Genomic DNA, 27,816 nt, shown 5'->3' with positions numbered 1-27,816 from the left:
CTCTTGATGTCGTTTGCTGGCCTTATGCAGACGTAGGGCATCTTTCTCGGCAGCTCGTTGGAGGGCTAGATGGGTCGGCTGAAGTCCCACTGCAACCGATATTTCTGCAGTTGCCTTGTAGCAGCCGGCATTGAACCTCAACACCGCTTCATGCAGTGCAGTTTGCTGGCATAGCTCCAAGTTCGGCTTGAGCAATATCACAATGTCTAGCTTCTGCTTCGATCTCCTCACGTGTCAGGAAATGCGTCCGCAGATGGGAGCTAGAAGACGCGCTCCTACTTGTCGCGGCAGGCGGAAGACGGGCGCTGGGACCCGCGATCTCGGGAGAAACCACAACGGTCGGCATGCTCGGTACTCCAGGCGTGAGCGGGGCGATGCGTTCTTCCTCGACGACAGCCGATGGCACAGAGAATCCATCACTGGAAGTGTTGACGCGATCATCATTGACGGCACGCCGTGCAGAAACTTCTAACTTCGCCTTCCGCGCGCCAAACGCGTGCACCGTCTTGTACTTCGAACCCCGCATCGTGTGCGACCACGAAACAGACGGGCACGCTACACGAAACTACTCAAAGAAAGTTCGGAAAACGATCGTAAAGATGGCGAAAAACGAAGTGGAGCTGACAAAGCAAGAGCGCGTGCAAGCAGACCACTACCAAAAGCAGACGACGCAAGCGGCAACAGCAGGAGAAACGGAGGAGGAAAGCGCTCCGCGCGCGGAGAAATCGCGTCCCAGCCAATAGCAGTCGCGCGCTCCCCCGCACGCTCCTCGAGCGCGCGCTCTGTCCAATCGCGTTCTTGCGATTGCGACATGGAAGAACGGCGACCACGCCGTAACCACGCGGCCGACGCCATTTTGGGAGCTGGCAAAAAAAAAAAAGAGAAAGAATTCACGTTCAAAACAAGACTAAGATGGCGGCCGTCGGCCCAACGCGTCGAAAATGGTGAGCGCGCAAAGTTGGGGTTGATTTTGACGTTTGACCGTCACTTGGATGCTATTCAGGCCTCGTAAATAATTGTTTTTAAATATTTCCCCGTTGTATTTGGTGCTGATAATTACAGAGAAGGTAGTTTATGAGATATACAACCGAAAAATAAGGTTTTCTAAAAATCGACTTTTTCGCGATTTTCTGGTTTTCAAAGCCCGCGTCCCCCCTTAAAGGAACTGTGGGGATCTGCACCAACAGCTCCCAGGCCGTGTTCTTAGATCTGCTCAATCTCTCGCCAGAGTGAAGGTTTCATACCTTGGCGTTCGTAAACCTACTGGCGTCCAGCATCGCTCTACGACGAACGAATTAAGCGTTGATTCTGAGAGCACTAGTTAGACAAAGTGAAAAGTCTTTCTTGGTTCCTTCGAACCAATTAAATGGTTGAGACGATTGCAAACTGTGCGCTTCCAGAAGGGGATGGACGTGACTTCTCTGGCATTTTCAGGATGCCCTGGACTGGGCGGTGAAGCAGTCTCTGTGGGGCCATGCCCTGTCCCTGGCGTCGAAGATGGACGCCCGTACTTACGCCAGCATCATGACCCGCTTCACCAACTCCCTGGCGGTCAACGACCCCCTCCAGACCCTCTACCAGCACATGTCGGGCAGGCAGCCGGCTGCAGTCACTGTGAGTTCGCAACGCTCGGCGCTCCGTTTTCTCTTCGAGCACCATTTCTCAGGTTCCACGAACAAGAGAGTGGCACGACGAGACCAATATAAAATATTGACGTCTCCCTGTTTGGGCACTCGAAACTCGCTGCACAACTGATCATATTTATTTGAAAACAGGTTGACCTTTTTATGAACAGATCCGTGTGCGTTCTTTCCCGCAGGACCCGCAGAAACCAATCATTAAGACTTACGAAAGGAGCCGGCGAACGGCGAAACAGAAATCACTTTTCGAATAAAAAAAAAAAAAAAAATCGCATTCCACACAGATCTTATTTCTGCGTTTCAAAATTATTGGTGCCTCGTCGTTCGCCGAGCCTCTTTTGTAAATTGCAATGATTGGCTCTTCTTGAGCGTTGCAGGTATATACACGCGCAGGTATCGATCATAAAGAGGTCGACCTATTTTCGAATAAATACGGTGAACCAAATTGTCATTTTATCATTCGTGTTTGGTGGTCGAGATTGTTAGTGTGTCGCAGCGCGGAGCGGTAAAGCGGTAAAGGATCCCGAGATTCCTGGATCCCGTTGCTTGTGCAACGGGATCCAGGAATCTCGGGATCAATCCCCACCCCTGCCCGTTTCGATCTGGATGAGCGTCGCACTGGTGTGCAGCCGTGTGTCGCTACTGTGTGATGCATGTGGAAGACCACAGGCTAGTGGTCTTACTGCACTGGACAAATTTCTTATTTACCATGTCTAGCGGCGGCGTCATACTGTGGCATACTGAGGACACGCTGTTCGAACACATATTGTCCGATTTCCTTTTGTACATTGTTTGTGAACTGTTTGATTTTCTTTTATATTTTTATGGGCAGTTAAAGCCAGCTACTCAGGATATTATTGATGCTGTTCTATTTTGATGCGCGATGGTTGCTGTGGGTCACCGGTGCCGGGTTTTCATTTGTAAATGGAGGTCTGACGAATCGCCATAGACCGCTTCAATGAAGGGCCTCTAGCCGATGCCACTTGCGGTGTTTGGGTGTATGCATGTGCGAGCATTCTTTCTAAAGTGACCAACACGCGCGTGCCGGGCTGTTTGCATTGAATGCCGAGCGGTGACCTCGTAGACATTGAAATAGCCTATATAGACTGCAGAATTTGCCTACAAAATCGGGCTTGTGTCTTTATTTCTGATATGGAGCTTTGTGCTCGCTTTCAAGTGAAACAGCCGAGGTTCCAGGTAACCAGAGGCCGTACGTACCCCACCCCCCTCTGGTTAACCCCTAAATCTATCTGTTTGTAAATTTCCAGTTCCATTAATCGATCCTTTACATAAATGTTTTCTAAACGATCAAGGAATCTAACGTAGGCCGAACTCTGGAAGCGGGCGACGCTAGCGTGTCACTGTTAGTTATGAACGGCTGTTTGCATCTGCTAACGTGTCTCGCCCTCGTGGTCCCGTGTACAGTGCATCGCCGACGAGAAGTGGGGCGACTGGCGGCCACACCTGGCCATGATCCTGTCGAACCCGTCCTCGCGGCCGGAGGTGGATGCCCGCAGCATCACCACTCTGGGAGACGTCCTGGGTAAGCACAATTCTGGTGGTCGGCGAGCTCGGAACCTTCGTATCCGTGCCCTCGATTTTTGTTTTGTCGACCAAAGGACGAACTCTCTCACTTTGGTTCACAAACGGTCTAGGGATTTTTGGATAGCCTAATACCTCGAAAAACAGCCCACCCGCACTGAGGGCAGGTGTGGTGGAAAAACCTACTGTTTGGTATGCAACGCACCCCACACAAAAAGTTGTGGTGGCTTAGCTCGGCTGTGCCAGGATACACGTAGCATGAGCTTATGCGCACAAAATGAGAGGCACTACCAAGCGGCTCCGGTGCAGCGTCAGACTTAACTACTGCACAACCGAGGCGCACAGCTGGGCACGCGGCGGCGCCGGTGCGTCTGCCGCTGCTATGACGTCACTCCTCTGGAATGCGCAGACCAACGAGGCAAACACGGCGGCAGCGGAGCGTGCGGCGGCGGCGGCTTCGACGTGCCAGCTGTGCGCCGTGTGACGTCACTGCTCCTCGCGCAGCACGGAGCACGGCTCATTATGCGAGCCGCGCGAAACTGCTCAACCTCGGCCAGTGTAACTCACGCTATAAAAGGAGTTAAGGAAAATGCTCTTCCGCTCATGCCTACACTAGCCGCCCCAACCCTGGTACAAGTATTATATTAGTATTCGGGTGACAAGGGAAGAACCGTTTACTCAGTCGTTTCCCAAGCTATCAAAGGAATGGATGCTATTAGTGTGGGAGCCTGTGCTTCCCACCCCATTGCAATATTCGCCGATCCCAAGTGGCACGATTTTCTTTTCAAGAAAACAAAATTGGACACTGAATAAAGGTAGGCTGTCACTCGGATTATCGTTACAGCAAGCAAATTTATTGTTTTGGAGCGACAGCTGCTAGTGAAAGCCTCCCAGGAGAAATCGCACAATCATTCTTCGCGAAAACTCGCGGTGACGTCGTCAATCGCACGATAGCTCCCAGCCACCGCTGCCGAGTTTATACAAAATCAAAATTGGCTACGACTCAAACCAGCAACCTACGGATGGCAACAACCGTTCCTTCTATAAACAATCGCTCTACCGACTGAGCTACCGACAGGACAAATTTCGGTAGATAGGGCTGTACACATTCCGTTTCTTTCCACCTTGCAGCGCAGCGCTTGGGCGTCTCGTGAGCTGCGAGCATGCACGCGATGCAAGAGGAGGGCAAAAGACATTGAGCACATGCTGGAGGCGTCCGAAAGAGACGCCCCTACATTGTCACTTTGTCGGTGACTAGGGCACGTTGCTATAGGGGGCAACATTTTTACAAGGTCCACGCAAGAGCGGTCCTTCTCTATTTGCTGCACGCGAGCAGTTAGGGGTAAATAGCATTCCCAGTGCCACTGCGCCGCTCCCGCAGGCAACGAGGAACGGCCGTTTTTGGATGGCGCTCTTTGTGCATAAACATTACGTTCATCGTAAAAACTGCTGTGGAATCGCTTTTAGTCGTGGGCAATGTGCACCCGAGGTTCCACTGGCGGCGTCGCTTCTTTCCCTGTGGGCTGGGCCAATAGCGCCGCGAGCGCCGCCAAAAGGACGCGCCTGCAAAGGCTCCGGACGTTCTAGGAAGCTTGTCATCACTCCGTTGTGCCTGCACGTGCGCGCGAGCATCCGAGCAGACGATACAGTTACGGTGTGCTGCGGAGGCTCGTTGCAGACGAGGGACAGATGAAGCATGAGAGCAAAAGCGAAATGGCACAAAAATCCTTACAACCATGCTTGAGAGGCGGTGCAGAAACGACAGTGGCACCACAACGATGGCGAATGATACAAATGCTGAGCTACTGTTGCTGCAATGGATGTTACGCGTTTACGTAAATGCACTCTTATATTTATTTGGTTGCGATGACTTTGTGTCGTTGCTTTATATATTTAAGTTTTGTACATAACTCAGCAAAATCTTGCTGCTTAACCCTATTGCATCAAGTCCCGCTGTGATGTCTCTGACTCTAAGTTTCGCTTGTTTAGGCTTTTGTTAAAACATTCGTAGTTGAATGTGAAGTGTGCGCCATTGCAAGTTCTCTGAAGCTTGTCCCTTGCATGTAAAAATAGACCAATCGATAAAAGGCACCCTTTCTCACCCACAATAAGTGAAAAAGTAATAGCGATAGCTGTAACACAATGGTGCAAAGTGGTCTTGTCGTGTGCCAACCCAAAGACGGAGGTGCAAAGTGGTTAATGCACATTGCCGTCGTGGTTGGCGTCGTGGATGCCACAGACAAGTGCCACGAGCTCTGGGTGATAGATGAAGTAGGTGGACGAGGCGAGACGCTGGATGCACGTGTCAACGTTCTTTGTAAGCATGAGGTCATCGGTGGTGCCGGCGCGCATTGTCTATGCGCGGACATCGAACACCGCGCAAAGACCCAGTTCCGCCACAACAAGGCGGTGGAACCACTCGCTCTTGCGGCCGCCAGGGTCGACGTTGAAGTCGCCGGTTACGATGAGTGGGACGTTGTTGCGGCACAGAGCTCGGAATCAGCGAAGCATGAGATCAGTGAAACGGGTGTTGAGGGTTGGCCACGTCGAAGGTATTTGCCACAGGGCCCGCTAAAGCCAGCTGTTCCCTCCGTGCTCCCTCCTAAAATGAAGTACACCCTCGGCGCGGCAGCGCCGTTAGGAAGAGCCTGCGGCAGTGACAGCAAAGGCGCAGGTTTCCTTGTTGTTCTTGAGCAATGAAGGGAGGGTGTAGTGTTGACGTTCAGCAATAAGTGAAGAGGAGGATGCATAACCTTTCCTCTTCGCACGGCGCAGCCGTGGTGCACGCAACCAATGTGAACACCCGATTTCCCTCCGCGCGCCATGGGGCGAGATTAAAAGGGTTTTTCCATCTCCGGTCTGACGACGGACAGCCACAAACACCGACTCTGAAATCCGCGCAATGTGTCACCCGAAAAGCTATCGCTTGAAGTGGAAATATATCCGCAGTGTGCCTAAACATCTGTGTTTTGATGTGCCTACGTCGGGTGGTGCAAGCATTTAGCCAGTATCTAAATAAAGCTACTCTGTAGTACTTTGGCACAAACTCGCTCGTATGCTGACTGTGTTTTGTAGCTGATCCAGCCGACAGAAATAACTGGAAGCAACCTTACATTTGACTTCTAAAACATAACATGGCTGTTCTGATATGGGCTTTGGTTGGATAAGCTTTGTATATTTTGCATCATCTTTAAGTATATTAAACTGAAGCATGTGCCAAGCCATTGTTTGATAGCGTGGTGATGTGGTCAGCCCAGACACTTGCGTCACCTGCATTGGTTGTATTGCCAGCATGTATGATTTACTGTAAACCTAAAGTCAGCCATGTGACAGTCAATCTTAAAAATAAATTAATTGACCATTGCATAAAGTGAAAGTATGCAAGCTAGCTGGTTATGGTTAGGAAAGATCATAATCTAAACATTGACGCACTGAGAAATGAAATGAATAAAATACAATCAAATCATCTTGTTCATCATTTTATTTTTCTGTGTCTCCGAGTTTAAATTAAGAATTGACCATGTTGCTTTTGGTTGCAATTGCAGATGTAGGGGAATGCGGGCTTTTACTTTGGATCGCTTATGCATATAGGAACAAGTCCTTACATCATTTGTCACATGGTGCATAGCATGCGGTTATCCCGGTGACTAGCTGTCATTTTAGTTACTGTCTGAACTTGTCTCTAGTTTCTTCACGTCGGTTGTATGGCATCTCTCCGAGCTTGTTTGACTCTGTTTGCCTCGAGGACGGCCGGAGGAACCGCTCGACGTTCAAGCTGGATGGACTCCAATGTGTGGCTTGTGTTGTCTGTGCAGCAAGCAAGGGGTGTCTGTCTGCCTCCCACTTCTGCTACCTCATGGCCCAAGTGGAGTTTGGCTCCTTTGCCTGCAAGTCGAGCAAGATGGTGCTTCTTGGATCCAGTCACATGTGAGGGCACCCCTCACTCCTTCCACAGCCCTGCTGACGATGATCCTTCCTACCTAATATCCTGAGAGATGCCCCTGCCCCAAAACATAGCCCACCCCTATTTTGGCTTGATTTGCTATTTATTTTGAATGCCGAAAGATAGCCCACTCCCAGTAATCGTAGTGTTTGGATCAATGATGACCTCGGCATAAGTGCGGCTAGTTAGCTATGGCAGTACAGAAGCGAGCTTTGCTGACTGGGAGTTAGTCATCTTTGCTTCATTGTCTCTCGCCGCAATAACAACTTTGGCAGGAAGACATGATCTAAAAGTACCCTAATATCCTGAGAGATAGCCCACCTAAAATCGGGAACAAAATTGAGTGCAACCAAGAAATGTTTAAAAATCTTATTTTTATACCATATGTTCCTATTGCGGCGAGCAGCGGCGAAACAATGCTAATGATACTTCCCAGTCAGCATTGTTCGCTTACCGTAAAATACCGAGCAAAGCGCCCACTCAAAATTTGAAGATAATTGCAAAAAAATAGTGGATGGGTGCATGTGAGGTCATCACTTTCACATATATATGTACCGTGCATATTTTTTTCAGATGTTTCAAATTTTGGGGGTGGGCACTTAGTGTGGAATTGGCGGATGCACGGTATTCTACAGTATACACGAACTCGTCTCTATTACATCACGGCGCGATGGTGGCGCGTCAAACGCACTTCCGGTCCGAGGCTGTGGGCGGAAGTGCCCATTTGAGACGTGCATACCTGCGTTGTTTTGAAAGGAACCAGACAAAAACCTGCCTTCTTGTCAAAATGCTGCGACTGGGCTGTAGCAAAAGGGTCGAGAAAGGTTTGAAGGTCAGTTTTCATGCGCTCGGTTCGTCCGAGAACATGGATATGTGCCGTGAAAAGGGAAAACCAGACGCCGTCGGACCACGATTGCTTGGGCGGGAAGCATTTTGGGTTGAATTCACGGATACTTATGGCCATCAGATTTATTTGTTTTGTTCCAAAATGAACGCCGGAAAACCGTCAAGTTGTACGGACCACCTGCAGACTACGTTCAGTGCGTCTTCAAGTTCGAACGGTCGCCTGATCGTTCGAACTGTCGTCTGCTCTTTCAAACGTTTCTGCTTGTCGTCTGCTCTTTTAGAGGACACCGGCCCATAGACCAAACGTGGGCCCGGTACTTGCGATAAGAAGTAAGTGCAGGCCTCAAAAGACTTAAGTTTGAAGGTTGGTAAGCAGGCTCGATGTAAACAGTAGATACAAGGAGATGTTAATCATTGTTACCAGTGGCCATCACCGACTTGTTATGCCGGATCCACTTGGTTAGATTCTGCTTGCGATTTTCAGTATCGACGTCGACCATCTCAGCTACGGTTCACGCTTTTGCAGTCCAAGCGACGTCGCTACTGAAAATTGCGAAGGAAATTTCATCATGTGAATCTTAGCGTACGTTCTGCGGCGTCCACGCGGAATGAATCGCTGCATGTCAGATTATTCACGCGAAGTTTTGCGGTGTAACGAGCCTCGTTAATTTCGCTGACGCCGCTCAAGTAGTCAGACATCGTTAGGAGGACGTAGAATCAACAATTGCAATGCGAAAAAGATAGCGGGGACTCACACCGACGCCGACAACATCGCATTTCAATGGTTTGATTATGGGCGACGGCGAGCTTCTTGCCCACACCCCCATCGCGCATACGCGGCGCCGGTGGCGTCCGCTAGGGGCACTCCGGGCGCTCCGGTTTGTTTGTAAACATGAGTTGGTGTATATCCCGCCATAGTTACTACCTGCATTTGTGCCAAGTTTATCATTGGTCTGAACACTATGATTATGTAGTGGTGGGTTATCTTTTAGGGGGGGGGGCCATCTGTCGGAATATGACGGTAGTTTGTTAGAGCGCAGCTCTTAGGGGCCCGTTCCCGGCTTGAGCGGCGTCGCCGTCGGCGTAACCAAGGTCATCTCAAGGTCACGTGACCCCTCGAGGTCACGTGACCCCTCCCAAGGTCATCTCAAGGTCACGTGACCCCAAGACCCCACGTGACCCTTTGAAGGTCACGTGACCCCCAAGTCACGTGACCCCTCTGAGGTCACGTGACCCCCGAGGTCACGTGGTCTCCTCCCCAAGGTCACGTGGCCCCCAAGGTCACGTGACCCCTCCCAAGGTCATCTCAAGGTCACGTGACCCCAAGGTGACCCCCACGTGACCCCTCTGAGGTCACGTGACCCCCCGAGGTCACGTGACCCCCCTCCCCGAAGTCACGTGACACCCCCCCCCCCCCCCCCGAGGTCACGTGACCGCCCCCCGGAGCATATTAAAGAATGAGGGGAGGAGGAGGGGTCTACCCTCCCCTCAGTACCCTTCACTCCTCCTCCTCAAGAGCTGCGCTCCAATTCGGCGTTACAGGGATTTGTAAACGGCTTTCATTTTTTTTAACGCAGAATATGTTTCGATGCTATAACCACTGAGCCTGCAAAGCACAGCTGCTCTGGAAGAGTATGTGATTTTATTTGCATGAAAACAAGCTGGCAAAAATGGCACGTTTTGATTAAAAATAATAAAACAATAATTAATCAAAATTAAAAAAAAGGATTATAATAAAAGAATGAAAAGTCTAGTTTAAGCAATAAATGGAGTATGGGATGTGCTCTTTAGTCTGTTAGCATAATCAAGCTTGTATATTTTTTTTCTTTTTTGTCCTGGACTTACATGCCAACAAAGCTGCTTCATGAACCAGGTTAACCTCTGTAGTTGTTTTTTTTCCGGATTCTTGTGCTTTGTGGTACAAAATTGCAAGTATATGACATTCCTACACAGCTGACTCTCGATAATTAAGTTTACAGAGACACCGAAACGTTTTGAATAAAGCTTACTTGAAACTTCATAAAAGAAAACAAAAACCTCTTTTTATTAGTATTTTCTTATGGGGAAAAGTTGTGGTTAGCCAGTCTCGTTGCATCGGGTGCAGCACGCTAAGAACGCTTTTAACATTGTCGCCCTCGTTGCCAAAATTAATTTAAACAACTGCCGATGCAACTTTTTCTATCCATGGCGCTTTCTGTGAGAGATTGACGACTCCATACTTTCTGCAATTTAAAGGGAAGCTACGGAGGTTCTTGAAAAAAAATGAGTTAGAAGTGAATTCTGGTGTATTTTTACCTTGTGTGTATTTTTACCTTGTGGACCCGAATATCCAAACCATTTGCTGCGCAAGTATTGTTAAATGTGAGAAAACGCAAAAGACATTTGCTGTACGTGACGTCATCGATGGATCTTTTGGCTGCCCAAGGCTAGGTAGGCGGGGCTTTAGCCCTATTTTGAGATTGCTCTTATGGCTCTCCGGCACGTTGCATTGAAATATAATTGTGATATCTGTTATTCTAACGGCCAAGTGAACACAATTCAATTGCTTTTTCTCAAATGCAGAACCGCGCCCCATCTTCCCTTTAACATTTCGGCATAAACGTGGACAATCAAAAGGCACAACTCTGTGTAACCAAGTTTGGAAGTGTAGCCTTTGAAATAATATGAAAAGGTTCTTTTCAACATCGTTGTTTGTGCAAGTGCCAAAATCACGTTCATACTTGAAACAAAATGGATAGGCTGCGTATACGACACGGCCGCAAGTTTTAGCCATGCCAACCTCTACATATCAAGTCTAGTGAAGTAAAATGCACATATCGAATGTAACAGATTTATTTTGATGTAATGGAAACAAGCGCAGATCAAAACGTGAGTCAAATTTGATCTTCGGAAACAAAACTTTTCAAAGCAGACAAAATCTGTCGTAGCATTTCAGCGCTGATGTGGCCTCTCACAGAGGCCTCGCTCCTCCCTGGGCGCCAACCGGCGGCTATTCCATCGCTCTTGGATTGGCTCTACAGTCGCGACTCTGCGACATCTCTCGACAGAAGAAAAAGGATAAAAAATGAAAGCCGTTTACCACTCTCTGTAACGCCGAATTGGAGTGCAGCTTTTGAGGAGGACGAGGGAAGGGTACTGAAGGGAAGGTATATCCTTCCTCCCTTCTCCTCACCTCCTCATCCCGCCTGCTACTCCTCCCTCCGAGCAGCGTCGGCATAACCGTGAGGTCACGTGACTCTCATGACCTCACAGGAGTCACATTACCTCACGGGGCTCACGTTACGTCACCGGGGTCACATGATCTCACGGGGGTCACATGACTTCACGGGGGTCACGTGACCTCACCGGGGTCACATGACCTCACGGGGGTCATATGACGTCACCGGGGTCACGTGACCCCCCTGAGGTGTCGTGACCATGGTGACAACCCCTGAGGTCACGCGACCCCCGTGACGTCACGTGACCCCGCGCAGACGTTTCAGTACGGTGCCGAAACGTCGCCGCGGTTACGCCGACGGCGACGCCGTTCAAGCCGGAAACGGCCGCTTGAGAGCTGCGCTCTTGCAGCATTTTGGAGATTGTTGCAGGTAAAGACTATTGAGAGTGCATATAACCAAAGGCACTTACATTAGCGAGAAGCGCCGTCAGTGTGACAGCGCATCAACGCAATCTTCAGGTCGCTCATTCAGAGGGGGTTCGAAATTCCGAGCCGGAAATGTGTCGAGCGGATTATCTATTTCCGTTGCACAAGTTTCTGTGCATACACCCCTTCAGGTGAGACGTTGTCACGCCAAAAGGTTTTAACAAAGTGGTTTCAAATTACCGTGAGTTTTCTTTATGTTAATGCTTGTACTAATTGCAGTCTGCATATTTTGTTACTGTCATGGTTATTATAAAATTTGTCAATAAAAGGATAAGGAGTGGAACGGTACCATCACTCCTTCCAGTGTGGGCTCGACAAGTTTATTGCAAAGACCATGCTTGAGTTTTAGCTTACATTTTGGCGTCGTAGAAGTACTTTCATAAAACGTTGCACTACTAAACATCACATGGAGAGCTAGGCCAGCGTTTGGTACGTGTCCCGGTCCTCCAGAGTGCCGTTCTGCATTTGTCATATGTGCGTCGTCCGCGTCTTTTCCAGGTTGCCTTTCGAAGAGTTTGCATCCAACGAAGCCATTCAGTGTACTGAGATCTACGAGTATTCCCAGTCGCTGGCCAACGCTGGCTACATGTTGCCTCACCTACAGGTAAAAGGCAATTCCTGATTCAGTGGCAGCGGGATAGCTATAACAAGCTCAGTCATTCGACTAGACGTGTTTGTTATATATAGAATGTGTATTTTCTGGTGTTTATTAATGAGAAAAATCGGATGTTTTTAGGTTTATTTATTTTTTTAAGCACCGGCGTATTTCCATTGGATGACTCGTGACGAGGCTAAAATCGGTGATTATCAGTGACAAAAATTGGGCTCTGTACAGCCTTAGTTAACGTGAATAAATGCTGCCACAGCGAGAATAAATGATGTTCATTATTTTGAGGGCACCCGATGTGCACGTCAAACGTTGGAGGCGTTTTTTTTTTGTTATAGTTGCAGCACTAATTGCAGTCTGTCTGCATATGTGTTTTTCCAAATTCCCAGAATTTACAAAAAGACGCGCTTCTACATCTGGTTTTTTAGTTCAGTTTTTGTCATTGAAACTTGAGAAAAGGTGCTCAGAATCTGCGTTTTACCAAGGAAGTGGCAAGATTTTCAGAGCACCTTCTGCGACTACAAGGTGGGCAAACCCTACACCCGCCAGTCCACCTACTCAAAAAAGTGGAACAGTTCCAGTGAAATTAAGACAGGGTGATATTAAACCAAACCCTTAGCCTGGAACCCCTTGAAAACTAAACAGATAACAATGAAGGCATCTCTGTTCCTCAGGCGAAGAGACACATTCTTCAAAGTCACTGGCCCTGGACCACACTGATGTTTGCAGTGTTTTCCAAGAACTACAGCGACCTCTGAATAGACACTTGAAGGGTGCAGGATCCACGAGATAACACATTTGACAAACCTCTACGGGGGAGGAGTTTAGAAAAGAAGTGCTTGCTAGGGCGGAAACATTTAACGACCAGTGTTTTTTGGTTTTAATCAGGCCGAAAATATTCAATCACCAATGTTTTTTTGGTTTTAACCGATCTTGTATTTCTGTCCCCGGCAGACGTTTATCGGTGTTGTTCGGTTAAAACCGGAAAGTGCCCAGCCTAGTTATATCTGAACCTCTGAATAGCTACTAGTGTAGCCTCAAGTGGTGTATTTTTTTTTAAGGTTGTCTGTTGTCCATTGTAAAGTCCTGTAATGAAAACAAGTTACCTTTTAAATATTACGAAATAGTACTAGTTGCAAGATCATTCAGTGGCTCATACCTACTCCTCTGGTGGCAAGCTGGGCCACTTGTCTGTTGCAAAAACATGGTCAGCTGTTTGAGTTACAGTATGATGCTTCAAAAAGCAACTGTTACGTGTGGACCCAACTTTCACGTGCAGTCTTTAAGTTGGGATTCCGGGTTTTGGGGGGTTAATTTGTCTTCGAATTTGGGGGTGTTCTTTCGGGATTCAGATTTTTCAACAGATTCAGCCTTTTTTAGTGTCAATTTTTCGTGTTGATCCGAAAGTCTGTCTACGGTTCTTGAAGAAAACGGGACAAACACACCCCAACCTCCAGGAAACATGGGCACGACCCAAATGCTTGGGAAAACATACCGGTACCGATGAGAGATGGAAAAGAGGGGTGTTGTTTCCAAAGTGAGAAGTTCAGTGTGGGCTGTGTTCTGCGTCAACATAAAACAGCTGTCGATGGAGGCTCCTTCTTCTGTAGCTTTGATTTTTCCTATTCATTTATAACTTCACCAAGTAGTTTTTTTGTTTTGTTTTCTCAGTTTTCCCTAATTTTGATTAATTCGGCTTGAGGGTTACTTTTTTGGGGTTTATCGGTTACCATCAAAAACAGCAAACCTTAGTTATGAGCAAGTTCAACCATATGCAATGTTTAGGTTTATTGGGTGTGGAAGAAATGCACACTCCACGAATGTGTCCTTTGGGTGTGGGGAGGATGCCACATTTTTATGCCCTGCGGGACACTATGGCTACTTTTAGTGTCAAGTCTTCGTTCGGGGTGATGTTTTTTCTGCTAGCGAATTTTGGGGACCACATACATTTTTTTGCTTGGTCTCTGTGTATGTACTGGAAAGACATTGATGGTGGACTTCCGTTTACGAAATTGAAACATTGGGAATTGCAGAGGTAAGGAACTCGAAAACAAAGGACGAAAGTCAAAACAGATGGAAGGAAAGTCGCATCATTTGTTTTGTCCCCTATGTCACTCTTTTGTTTGTATTTTTTTGTCACCAACACACTCAACTTCTCAAATCATAAAGAGCTTGTAGTTAAAGCGTTTTTGTCTTGGGCCCGGGCACCTAGTGAAGCCCTTTTTTCGCAAAACCAGCTCATTTGCCCAATGGTTCTGCGACGGTGATAGAGGATCTCTCTTTCTCTTTTCAGGTGTACAAATTCCATCATGCAACCAGATTGGCAGAATATGGCTTCGTCCAGGAGGTAAGCGTAGAATTGTCTTCTTCAAGCAGTCCGTTTTGCCACACATCTGCAGACACATCTTGGCCAGTCATAAATTGGGCGGACATTCGAGACCCGTCGCTGTTGTCAGTAGTGACACTTGTGAAAATGCATTCACTTGTGAATGCATTTTGTTACTTTATGCGCTTTAAGAGCGCTGGTGCAAAGTGTGAAATGCAATTTGTGGAGTCATATACGCCGATATATACAAAGTGCATGACAGTTATGTTGCCGCTTTTCTTGTTTTGGAAAAAAATCTAATTTTCATTTGCACCGACGCTCTTAAAGCGCATAAAGTAACAAAGCTGTCAGGGAGTCTATGTTTTTTTGCACTTCCTCTGGCAGAGCTTGTTGCTATGACGAAGCCATATCGCGACGGTATTGTCCACTGTCTTGAATTAGATCCCGTGCAGAGTTGTTTCCTGTTAGAATTAAACACAGTTTCTCCTTCAAGACATTTGCTTCACCATTGTTGCCAATGTCAGCGGTGGAATTCCATAGTCCTTCGCTTGCTTTTGACCACTTGCCTTTGACCGTTGTCCAGGCACTGAATGATTTTGAGCTTGTCTGATAGAGGCAACTGCTTCCGTTTCGTCGTACTCATTACGAAAGTGGGCGCACAAACTTGTCCTACCGTTGTTACCCAAAACTAAGATGGCCGAACGGAACCGATCACAAAGAAAAAACAGACACACCACGTGGTTTCTTTTTGTTTACCGCAACGCCGCTTTGCCTTGGCGGTGCCATAAATGCCTGCAATGATACGCCGCCACTGCAGAGGCAGCGGCGGCAGGGTGGCGGGCGTCGGCTACGCCAGCACTGCAGAGCACAAAACTTCGTTGAACTAATTCCAAAAAAAATTCTGGGTCCACCGATCAAGTTCATTGAACTGAAATATTTGCTATTCCGAAATTTGTTAATTCGTTTATAGGAAAACTGCCAGGGATTTCTTTAAAGTTTGTTTTTCCGAAATATTTGTTAAACCGATGTTCGCTGAACTGAGAGTTTACTGTAGTCGCTGACAAGGTGAGAACGCAGGGAGGAGATAGGGTTGTCCCACTTCCGGCGTGAGGTTTCTACCTTCAATAACTCTTGGGTGTCTAGTGCAGCCACAGCAGGACAGAAGCGTGCGCTCGAGGCGAGGCATGCGCTGCTGCTCTCACCCTGTCAGTGACTCTATGTTTTGTTGGCCCTCAAACAGCTCGTGGCTGGAGAGTGCACGTATGGGTAGCTACTGCATGGTTTCTCAAACCGAGTTCCTAAGAACCCGGGGTTTCCCATGAACCCTGGAATCTCGAAACTTTTTTGATCTCGAGGAACCCCTCTGGCCTCGGACATCGGTCAGGGTGCCACTCCTGCCGGTCTCGGCATCGGCACAATAAGGCAGTGCAAAACCCTACGGACCTCGTAAACAGTGATGCGTTAATGACAGTGTGTAGTAGACTGTCATTAATTTAAACTCCAGGAAGCCATGGAGTTTGTTTGAATTATCAGAAATTCATTTCTGATAATTCAAACAAACTGCAGTTAAGCAGAGAGTCTGCAGATTCTCTGCTTAAACTGCCTTAGATGTCACGTGAAAGGTTAAAAGAAGGATCCATCTTCCGTAATGCTTTATCATGAAAATGTGCTTCCTCGGGAGCTGAAACAGCTTCTTGGTGGCGAGGACGAGCGTTTTTTAAAATGTTTTCACGTTAATGCACAATCTGCTAAAAATAAAGAGCTTAGTTTAGAAGTTCTTTTTGCACAGTTTCAATTTTCATTTGATATAATAATGTTAACCGAAACGTGGTATGCAACAGAAACCGAAGCACTTCAAATGCCATTATATTCCACTTACTTCTTGAATCGCAAATCTCGTCGCGGGGGAGGTGTGTGTTTGCTTGTAAATAAATCAATAAAGTGTGAACTTTGGGCTGATTATTGCTGTATCACTCCAGACTATGAAGTGCTTTCTGTGAGAACAGGGAATACTGTTATAAGTGTACTTTATCGACCACCAGATGGCCGCAGTATTTTCTTCTTTCAATTCTGCGAGCGGTTTTTGCAGGTCGCAAATGATAACCATTACGATTTAATTTTGGGGGGAGACTTCAATATCGATATGTTGAAAGATAGCGCTTGTAAGCGTGAATTTAATATTTTAATCGAAACAAACGGATGTGTCAACGTTATTGAATCTCCCACTAGAGTCACAGTGCGTAGTGAAACAATGATCGATCTTTTTATTACAAACGCACAGCCTGATAAGATTACATCCGGAACGCTAGGTTATGATATTAGTGACCACCTTCCAATATTCCTATGCTTAAATACCAAACCATATAAAGAAGTTAGAGACACAGGAACATTTGTGTTTCAAGACATAACAAACGACAGATTAAATGCTTTTAAAGCAGATATCTCTCAAATTAATTGGAGCCCAATATACAACTGTGAGGATGTTAATCTTGCGTATAATACATTTTTGGAGAAAGTTACAACTATTTACAATCGTCATTTTCCTTGGAAAACCTTGAAAGTGTTTAAAAAGATTCGCAAGCCATGGATAACGCCTGAATTGTTGAAGAAAATTGAGAAAAAAAATATGCTATACCAGAAATTCCTTAAAACTAGAGAGCCGTCTCAGCTTTTAAGTTTTAAGGTGTATCGAAATCAATTAACAAAAATACTACGGAAAGCTAAGACGGTGTATCACACCAACTCTTTTCAGGCGCAATCTACACGTGCGGATGTTGTCTGGAGAAAATTGAACACCGTTTTAAATCGCGTTCCAAATCGGCAGCCTATAGATAGCATTGTCCATGAAGGGGTGTACTTGAATGGTAATTCTTTAGCTAATACTTTTAATGACTACTTTGCAGGCTTAGTTAGTGACAATACTACCACAGATGCGTTCCGCGGTTACTTAGAGTATAGAAATAACCATTCTATTTTTCTTGAACCCGTCACAAATTCTGAGGTTTGCTCCGTTTTTATGCAACTGAAAAATAGCAGTAGCTGTGACTGTGATAATTTGCAAATTCGACCTATTAAATACATACTTGACTTAGTAGCACCCTGTCTGTGTCACATTTTTAATCTGTCTTTAACAACGGGGTTATTTCCTGAAAAGATGCAGATGGCGAAAGTGGCAGTGTTGCATAAAAAGGGTGATAAAAATATACTCGGCAACTATCGACCCCTTTCTATCCTCCCGTTATTCTCCAAAGGCCTAGAAAAAATAATACATAGTCGTCTAGTTCAATTTTCTGATAAGCATAACCTGCTGACTCCCGCCCAATTTGGTTTTAGGAAAGGTCGATCGACCGAATTAGCATTACTAGAGCAAAAAGAATATATTTTAAAGAAATTCGAGGAAAAAAAGCAGGTTCTAGGTATATTCGTTGACTTCACGAAAGCCTTTGATTTTATCAACCATAACATCTTACTTAAAAAAATTGAGCTTTATGGTGTCCGCGGGTTGCCTTTAGAACTTCTACGTTCCTACTTGCAACACCGTTGCCAATATGTTTCTATTGGCCAATTTTCTTCTGACGTTAAACCTATTCACTCTGGCGTCCCACAGGGGAGCATTCTTGGACCGTTTCTTTTTAATATGTACATAAATGACATTGTAAACATAAGTCAGGCAAAATTTGTCATATATGCCGACGACAGTAGCTTATTCTTTTCTTCAGATAATAGCGATGATCTTGTCACAATCGCCAATGACAGTTTGTCCAAACTTGGGGTATGGGCAAAAGATAACTGCTTAAAAATTAATACTGATAAAACTAAAGCTATCATTTTTCGACCCAAAAATAAGTGCGTACATCTAACGAGAAGCATTGTGCTTGACTCTACGCCAATTGAAATTGTCAGTAATTTTAAAAGTCTAGGAGTCATATTTTCAGAACATATGTTGTGGGACAGTCACATTAACCACTTACTTGCAAAATTATCAACCATCATAGGTCTGACATTCCATAACGGCAAAACACTCCCAGTTAGTGTGAAGCTTCTAATTTACAATTCTTTATTCTATTCTCATCTCAGCTACTGCAACCTCGTCTGGGGTAACACCACATTCACAAACCTGCAAAAATTATTTTTACTGCAGAAAAAAATGGTTCGAATAATATGCAACGTGCCTTATGATTTCCATACCGGCAGTTTGTTTAGTAAGTTTAGCCTATTAAAAATTCATAGCCTTTATGAATATAGATTGATTCTGAGTTTAAAGTCAGAAAAAAGGAAACATTATAAATTGTTGTCAACTCTAGCGGCATTGACACCAAATGTACACGTTCACTTAACTAGACACATGGAGTATTGGAAGGTTGTTTACTGTTCTACAAACTATGGTAGGCAAATGTTACGATATACCGTACCAAAACTGTTAAATTTCCTTCTAGAAAAAGAAATTTGCGTTGACTCTATCTCCTTCAAGGCTTTGCGTTCTCTTTATATGTAGCAGTGATTTACCTCCCCCACTCAAATGATTCATTAATTTGTTTGTGCTATACAGAATGCACTGTTTTGTGTTTTTTTGGATTTCTGTTTGCAACAACTGTGCTTGCTATCTCTTTAGGTGACTAATGGCTGTTTTGTAATCTGGAGCACATAATATACATTTTTTTTTTTTTTTTTTTGCCGCAATGCCAATGTAGGGGGCCGAGGGCTGGTCAAGCCTCCTTTGAGGCTTTTACCCTTTGCTCCACCATGCTTCATGGAAATAAACTATTATTATTATTTAGATATGATGTAAATATGATGCAAGATAAAATTAAGATTTGCCCTATGAATGGCTACGCATACCAAGCAGATATTTGAGGGTTTCCTCTACATAGGCCTACTGATTATAAGCGGGTATGCCACACATGATGTACTATTTGTGAAATGTGTGACCTAGGTTTAGTTCAGTTATCCCTCAAAAACGTTGTTTATCGTGGACTGTTTCGACAGCAAGTGACAACTCGAAGCAAGATTATATTTGTTCATCGGTCCAACAAGTTGCCTAATGTGAACCTGCAGGCGACACGAGCGATGAAAACGGGATCCGCGTGGAAGTTTTCATAGAAACTTGCCCGGATGCTGTGACGTGGACCTGTGCCATGCTGGCACGTCACAGTGTCCGCACAAGTTGCTATCTAAATTTTCGCGTGGTGCCCGTTTTCATAGCTCGTGTGTGCCCGCTAGTGCGCTTTTCACCGAGCACCAGTGCGCCGCTGAAGAAGCTCCGCAAGTGTTGCTTCTTTGCAGTGCACCGGTGCTCGAAAAGAAGTGCACTCAAGAGGGTCGGAAGAGCAAAAAGTATGAATTCCACACAAACGCCGTTCTAATTAAGGGGCTTATGAATACATTAAAATCATAGCGGAACAACCAAAATTTAAAAATTCGTTTGAAGTAACCAGAAGTATGAAATTTTCGAGTTTGATTTATCGCGAGCCTACTGTAGTTGGGCATCGGTGGGTGGCTCGAATCTGCTCAAATAATGCTCGAACTGGAGGAACGTGCCAGTTGGGGGTGGGGATGGTTAAGGTAACCCTTGGAGGGTACTCTGGGAAGGATAAGAACCCAGTTGGAGAACCGATGCCCTAGAGTACTGATGCCCTAGAGTTACCCTCGGGGGCTCCTCGAAACTCCTTGTAGAGTACCTGCCCTCAATAAGAAGTGTTTTTCCGGTTTAAGAACTATTTCGGCAGATGTGAACCCCTTACTGATGCATAACTACGAGACAAACCCTCCCTTCTATGTGTATTATGGCTTACAAGGTCCATAAGCTTCTACGCCATTTTAATGCATTGCTGCTTTGCGCTCTGCTGCGCCGAACGTCTGCCGGCGCATTTGCCAACCCCGTCCCCTTTGTTCCCCGTCAGGCCCTGCACTACTGTGAAGTGGTGGCGGCGGCGATGGCAAAGGACCCCCCGTGCCTGCCTCTAGGGGTGGCCTCACGGGCCTACCAGCTGGCCCTGCGGCTCAAGTACCATGACCCCCACTTCAGCCAGGGGCAGGGGGAGCTCGAGGAGCTAGGTGACCCCCCGTGGCTGTCTGCCTTTGCCCTGCTGCTCCAGGCTTGCGGGGTGGGTGTCTCTCTCTCTGCCTTCCCTTTCGCCGCCGTAGGCCGTGCAATGCGGCGAGGTCAAAGAGGATGGCGGATGCCACCTGGTGGCATGGTGCTTTGCAGTGGTTGAGCCTCTTTAGAATGTTACGGGCATCCTCGTGCTTTGCCTGTGCCCTCGTTCGTTTTCGTTACCGCTAACATCCAGTGTCTGTGCTTATCGAGCGTTAAGACAAGGGAATTCTTTTGCAAGGCTCGGTCAATTTACCCGCACCTGCCTGCACCGGTGCAGAAACGTGTAGTGCAGTGCAGAGCAATGCACTTCTGGTTGTGCTTTCACCTAGACTACGCTTTTAACTCAAATACGGTGGTGTGCACCAAGTGCGCATCACCTGCTGTATTACACTCCACCAGAAGGTGCAGGTAAATCAAAATGAGCCCAGTGTCAGTTCTCTTTGTTTGTTTTTTTGTTTTTGTGTTGTGGAACACAAGGTGATGTCTGTAATACAGTCAAATTTGGATATATTGAATTCAAAGGGGACCATAAAATAGTTTGATATCTCGATAATTGGATATACAAAAATATGTTAACTTAAGCTCCAGTTGAAATGTTTGCGTGTCTCTGCTAATACTGAAGGCTGCGACAAATGGGACCTTGCCAAATAGAGCCTCTAAAATGCCGCTAAATACACTAGAGCTTAGTTGGTGAAGATCACAAACACAGCCCTCTTTTACGCTACGGTGTTTGTGATCGTTTACGCTTGGGTACGACCTCCACACAGCGCCAACAGCAAAACAAGAAAACAATTTTAAAAAAATGGGAGAAGGGAAAAAGTGAGCAGCATAAAAGAAAAAGGTCACGATGCATAGAATAAAGTTAAGCAAGCAACATCACTAAATTCAGGCAGCAAAAAAAAGAAAGGCAGAAAAGAAAAAAATGGGCAAAGTAAAAACGGCGAAAGAGAAAGGTAAACCAAGATAAGGCCTTCAAAGTGCGTCTGCTCAACTGTTGTCGACACACTCGACAAAGCCTTTTTTTTCGCTTTTTTTATTTTGTGGTTAAGGAGTCGCGCAGAGACAGCAATGTTCGGGTTTTCAAGGGGATGTTTGGACTGTTTGATATAAACTAATTCTAAATACCTGGGTGTGATATAAATGGACTCAACTGTGTCAGCATGATAATAGTGCATTGCCCACACCATTAATGCTCCACATGGCAGATAGAGTTTTTGACGTGTGTACGATGCTGGCTATAACACCAGCGAGCGGAATAAAATGAGGGTTCTTTTGCCCACACAACAATGTCTACCTTTTATTAGGAGGAAAGCAAAGGGGGGCACCAGTCTGTGTCTGTTATAATATTTTAGTAATACTGGTCTGGGGTGCACATGTTAGTAGTAACCTATGTTAAAGGTTTAATTAAAATACTAGGTTGACTGCTGGACACTTATCCGATCTGCAGGATGTTAGAGAGGCAACAACCAGGGCGGCGCTGGCTTTCACAATGAAAGCCTGCCGCATGTGAAGACCTCCTGTTTTGAGTGATGTCCCCAGTATTGTTATTGACCTGTCGTATTTGCCATGAGGGAACATAAAACACGGTGGATACCCAATACTGTCCTCGTAAAGAAGCTCCGAGCTCTCCAGGTTGCTTTAGAGAGCCTGCATTACAGAGAGTTTCCATCTGCTCTGTCGGGGTCACATCGTTTAGGGGCCTCGTTTGCCATGCAGGCTGCGAGGAGGCTACACAGGAAGCATCGACCGTCTGTAAACATCTCCCCCTTTTCATTTTCTTTTTTCCTTGCCACTCGATAATGCAGCGCATGTCAACTTGAAACCATCTCCGCAGGTGGCATTTGTCATTAATCTAGGCTCTCTAGTTTATCGCCACTTTAGTTAGTGCCATCTCTTGGCTTGGCATCGGGAACAAAAACCTGTTGCCACCTGATTCTTTCTATTTGTGCAGTGTCTAGTATCCACCCCTAGTGGAGAATTTGTTTAAATTACAGTAAGCAAGGAGTTGAAAAATTTACCTCTGTTGTAAGGTTCCGTCTTGTCATAGATTTTGCCACATTACACGAAAGCCCCTAGATGGGGATGCTGCATGTTCCGCGATGTCCTATCTTACCAGTGTCTTCCCTTTCGTGCTTATCCGAAGGATGGACAGGCCTTCCCTGGACAGGCTGGGTATGTTGGCTACGAGGCACCGCTGCATGAAGAGCCGATCGCAGAGACGGCTCACTACCAGGAGGACAACTCCAGTGCCTCAGGTGACAGCTTCAGTCTTCAAAGTTTTGCGCTATTGCCTTTCTTCTATGCTTGCTTTGATCTGGCTTTCTTTGATGCAAGTAGGATTTGCATTCACAGATCTGGAGCAGTGCTGCTAAGTGTGGGACATTTTTTTTTCTCAAGGAACTCTTGAAGACTTTTTTTTGTTTTTTTTTTGGCAGTTGGAGTTGGAATATTGACACTTTTGGATTTTCTTGGGTTTACCTGTCATTAAAATAATTGAATTTAAATTAGGGGACATGCAGATATTTAATGTTTTGGATGTGAATTGAGCATTTTATTTGTTCAATTTAAATAATAAAAATATTCTATTCATGTCTTAAATTTTATGCATTCGCACACCCTGAATATAAATTGGTGGATTCACTGCGTAATGATTAGGATTCTGCCAATAGTGGTTCGAATTGAATGGCGCTGCATCATTCATAACCTTCACAGTGCTACGGAAAACCACGACAACCAATTCTGTTAACAGTGTTAGTGCTTGGGATGACACTGCACTATTCAGTTCTTACCACGATTTGCACATCCGTAGTAGTGATATTTCTGTTAAAAATTGTTTCATTGAGCACAAAGCAAATATTTAAAAACTTGTGTTCCGATTTTTGTAAATTATCCAAGCGCTCGCACCTGTTTTCATGCACCTGTCATCTTGTCTATTGTTGGCGTCGGGATCGTTGTAAGCAAGTGCCCACCCCTGAATTCTGTCGTAGTTGGGAGGGCACTGGTCCGATATTGTACAGCGGGAATGTTCAGGGACAATTTTAAGCATCAAGCGGAGACACCTTAGCTGTCTTTAAATTAGCCGAGGAGCTAGAATGTTGAAAAAGAAACCGAAGTTCAAGTCTAGTTATTTTTTCAATGGGAAGCCTTATAAGTGGTGCTGTTGTCGTTCGAAAATGTGCAGTCTTTGCCGTTTGTCGGTCCTGGTGATTGGTGCCTCTCTTGGCCTGGCAATAGAACGTAGGGAGTAATTTATTTTGGTGCAAATTATTCCAGCTTTTATGGGAAACTTCAGGAGGCTTTCTTTTAGAGTTTATGAATCTCAAAATACAGTTTACGAAGTTTTAACTTCTAGGCCATGGCCCCATCATGTTTGTTTTATGCTACAAATCAGATGCTGCAATTCCAGGTGCCTACGGGGCAGCCTACCAGGGTTACGACACCTCGGCTGCACAGGCAAACTACAGCTCCTACCAGGACCCGCCCGCCTACGCCGAGAACACAAATGCGACAGACACCACCGCTGACCAGTGTAAATAAACCTCCAGACCCGTTCGCTTAATATACTCTTTTCAAAAGTGCATGCCATCTAGTGACCACTGAGCCAACTGTCTGGGTCTGCCCTCATCTGGGCACGTACCCCGATCGCTAGTGTTGTATGAATATTCTAATAATACGCTATTCAATATTTGCTTCGAGATGAACTCTGATATTCATATTTTTCAAAGTGTTGACCGCGGCAGGTCAGCTTGTTAGGCGTGCTTCTCACCGAGCACCGCTGCTCTGCAAAAAAGCGGTACCCACAGACCTCGCTTCCACGGGTGTTGCTTCTCCACAATGCACCGATGCTCGCTAAGAAGCGCATCCTTTGGGGCTTGCCCACCGCGATCAACACTTTGGGAACTACAAATTATTGCAGTCACATTCTTAAGAGGAAAGCCCACCTTCAAAGTGAGATGGTGCACGTGCGCGCCTGGTGTTTGTAAAAAGAAACAGAAAGATTGTGAATGCTGATATCTGCACTACAGCAAAATTTTTAAAATTACTCTGTGGCTATTATACTAGAGCATATGCCAGGCATAGATGTTCTGGCAACCTATGTTCATAATTCATGATTGTATTTATTTTCTGAAATTCTATATTTAACGAAGAATATTTGCATATAGCAAGACGACCTACAGTGGACTCCCATTAAACGAAACTCGCTTAAACGGAAAATTCGGATAAACGGAACTCTAAAGGTTGTTTCGGTTGGTTTCCTATGTATTTAATGATAAATTCTTCGGGTAATCGGAACCCCCCTTTTTGCTTACTTCGGTTAAACGGGACCGAAACCGAAACTACCCATGGCGACCGCGGACATCGGAAATAGCTACAGCAGTCTCACAACCATGGAGTACGCAATAGCCAAGACTGAGGACACTTTAAAGGAAAAGGGGTTGTGTTAGAACAAAATTTATACAAATATTATTATAAAAAAAAAAAGAAGTTGTTAGGCTAGGTGACGCGAGGTGCCGCTCGTTACAAAGGGTACGGTACAGCCATTCATTCATCCATCCATCCAAGCCATTATATTAAGGCAATCCAATCCAGTCTTTCTACCGCCATTAGGGTTAGCGCCTCGTCTGTTGCGCGTCACGTTTACCATCGAGTACACAAACCAGCGTCCGCTTGCCGTGTTGTGATGGAAGCGGTAAAAAAGCGGCCGCACCAAGCGATCTCGCTTGCTACGAAAATGAAGATCCGTCAAGAGCTGGATCGTGGTGACCTCTCGAAGACTGAGATCGCAAGGAAGTTCGATATCCCGAAGTCTACACTCTCAAGGATATCAAAGGACAAAGAAAAGATTCAAGACGCTGTAAAGCGCGGAAGCTTTGCCACCGACCGAAGGAGGATGCGAAAGACGCCTTTTGAGGAAATAGAGAACGTCCTTTTTCTCTGGTTTAAGCGCGCGCGAAGTGCTAATTTCCCGATCAGCGGCCCCATCCTCGAAGAAAAGGCTGGAGAGATTGCGTCTCAGTTGGGAATAGATAACTTCAAAATGAGCGACGGTTGGCTCAGCCGTTTTAAAAAGCGCCACGGCCTAGTCTTTAAGACTATTTCTGGGGAAGGTGCAGCAGTCAACAGAAACCTTTGTACCTCCAAGGCATGCACACCTACTTCGTCAAAAAGCGATTACAAAATGCAAAACAAACTACCATTACCTCTTTTTTCTAGTCAGCTACATTAGCTGGACATCATGCTTGTGAAATAAAGTCATATTTCACTCATTTTATGTGCTTTGCTTTAATGAAACTTCTGATAAACGGAACAAATTTTTCTGTCCCTTCGAGTTCCGTTTAAGAGGAGTCCACTGTATAAATCCCTTCGATTAGGTTTCGCTGGCCTGAATTTTAAGACAAATTCATAGTTTAATTGCCATTCCCATATAGAAAATGGACTTCCTGAGGTCACAGTTCATAAATATAGCTAGAGTAAAATTATCTTTACTTTGATATGGACAAGTAGAAGCTTGGGAACACCCATGACAAGTTCAAGTGGGTTTTCGTGTAGGCGTAATGCAGTAGTGAAAAACTTGGAGATATTTGATTCAAAAGTCATCGACCAAAACCAGTATTCGCTTCGAATTCGCTTCAAACTCAAAATTCACCATTCGCGCATGGCTACCAGTCGCACATCGGACATGTGGGCCACGTCGGCAATTGGCAGGGACGCACGTCTCGTATCCCAGAAATGGCGACCGCCGCCGATGGTAGCTGGACGGGGCTGTGAAAAAGGTCTATTTGCCGCTTTGTTTATTGCTGTCCAATTTTCAACCTCTAAATATCACTAGTTGACGGCCTCGTTCAGTCAGAAAAAACTAACGTGGGCAAACTTCCGTCTCCTACGTTTATCGATTTTTACCTTAGGGAAGGTTCTTCACCTTTTGATTTGCCTCATTTACAACATGACGCTGCATTTTTGTTATTACAGTCTGCGTATATCTCTTTTGCGGAGAAATCATGGGTGCAGCTTGCGAAAGGAGACCGGTGTTTTACGCTCCACAGATCGTATTTGGATTCCAGAGTATTGTCTACGTGTGGATTTTGTGTGCATCAATAAGTTTAGAATCCAAGTATGGATTGCATTCTAATGTAGAGCTGTTACCTCCCGCTGTTCTCTTCTTCGCAGACTCTGTGGGGAAAGGTCGACGGGCAGACTTTGTTTGTTGAAGTTTCCTGAAATTGAGCGAATAGGGTATAGTAATGTCGCAAAAAGATAGCTTACCCCCACAGACACCAGATGTGTTGGGAAAGGGGGAGGGGCTAATCAGCCTTCTGCGTGTGACAATACAAAGAAAAGAAAAAGCTGAAAAACAAATGCTGGACCTGGTTTCTCTTCAGCTTGTTCCTGCATCAGTTGCCTTGGACCAGACAGCAAGTATATTATTTTAAAGACAAAAGAGGAGTGTTGTGCATGCTGCTAAAGTTAGCTTGGACTTTTTCTATTAGTATCAAAACTAATAATTTCTTCTCGTTGCACAAATGACCTGAATCCAGATATTAGGATTTTTAAGGGTGGGCCATCTTTTGGGGGTGGGCCATTTCTTTGGATATCACGGCAAGCTTTTTCCCACAGCTCGACGACTCTGACTTGCCTCTTGGTGTGTCTAGATTACACAGGGTTTCCAACTGCTCGATCGGTGTCGCACGGCTTGTGGGCCGAATTTGCAGTGAGAGCTACGAGGAAATGACGAAAGCATTGATCATCTGTAAACATTACCAGCTCTCCGCTTGCTTTACTCCTTGCCACGCGACTACGCAACGCATGCTCGCTCACCATCAATCTGCGCAGGAGGTGTCTGCCATTAAATTGCGAACGCTTTTCATGGTTTGAGTTGTTCCCTCTCTTGAGTCTATGCTCTCTGTCGCCTTGCAGATGCCTTGTCCCAGCGTCAGCAGCAGCAGCAGACGACATTTAGCACGCAGGGCGCACCGCCCACGTCCAGCTGGAATTTGGGAGGCATGCCCCAGGTTGGGACAGACTATGGCTACGGGAGTGGCGGCACGGCCTCCGGCGTGCACCAGCAGCCCCTGATGAACGGAACGGCGTCGCAGTTTGCCGAAGCGCCCGGCTCGCCCGCGTCTGCAACGGGCACCACTTCCTTCGACTACTACCAAGCCAGCATGCACTCC

The 27,816-nt window shown here is 46.0% G+C and overlaps 1 protein-coding gene across 11 annotated transcripts in view; it reads left to right on the top strand.

Annotated features, from left to right (window-relative positions):
- The window catches only part of LOC8036454, a 115,866-nt gene that overhangs the window by 64,570 nt on the left and 23,480 nt on the right, over nucleotides 1–27,816 (top strand). For all 11 annotated transcript variants that reach the window (XM_040501399.1, XM_040501398.1, XM_040501396.1 and 8 more), the window contains 9 exons: nucleotides 1,435–1,614; nucleotides 3,066–3,183; nucleotides 6,998–7,109; nucleotides 12,113–12,218; nucleotides 14,515–14,568; nucleotides 20,448–20,651; nucleotides 22,788–22,899; nucleotides 24,051–24,173; nucleotides 27,560–27,816. In XM_040501399.1, coding sequence (XP_040357333.1) covers nucleotides 1,435–1,614; nucleotides 3,066–3,183; nucleotides 6,998–7,109; nucleotides 12,113–12,218; nucleotides 14,515–14,568; nucleotides 20,448–20,651; nucleotides 22,788–22,899; nucleotides 24,051–24,173; nucleotides 27,560–27,816 — 1,266 coding nt within the window. The remainder of the gene's footprint in view (nucleotides 1–1,434; nucleotides 1,615–3,065; nucleotides 3,184–6,997; nucleotides 7,110–12,112; nucleotides 12,219–14,514; nucleotides 14,569–20,447; nucleotides 20,652–22,787; nucleotides 22,900–24,050; nucleotides 24,174–27,559) is intronic.

This window comes from Ixodes scapularis, unplaced genomic scaffold (genome assembly GCF_016920785.2).
Source record: "Ixodes scapularis isolate PalLabHiFi unplaced genomic scaffold, ASM1692078v2 PGA_scaffold3__209_contigs__length_174095766, whole genome shotgun sequence".
NCBI lineage: Eukaryota > Metazoa > Arthropoda > Arachnida > Ixodida > Ixodidae > Ixodes > Ixodes scapularis.
This window is presented reverse-complemented; position numbering and strand designations above follow the sequence as displayed.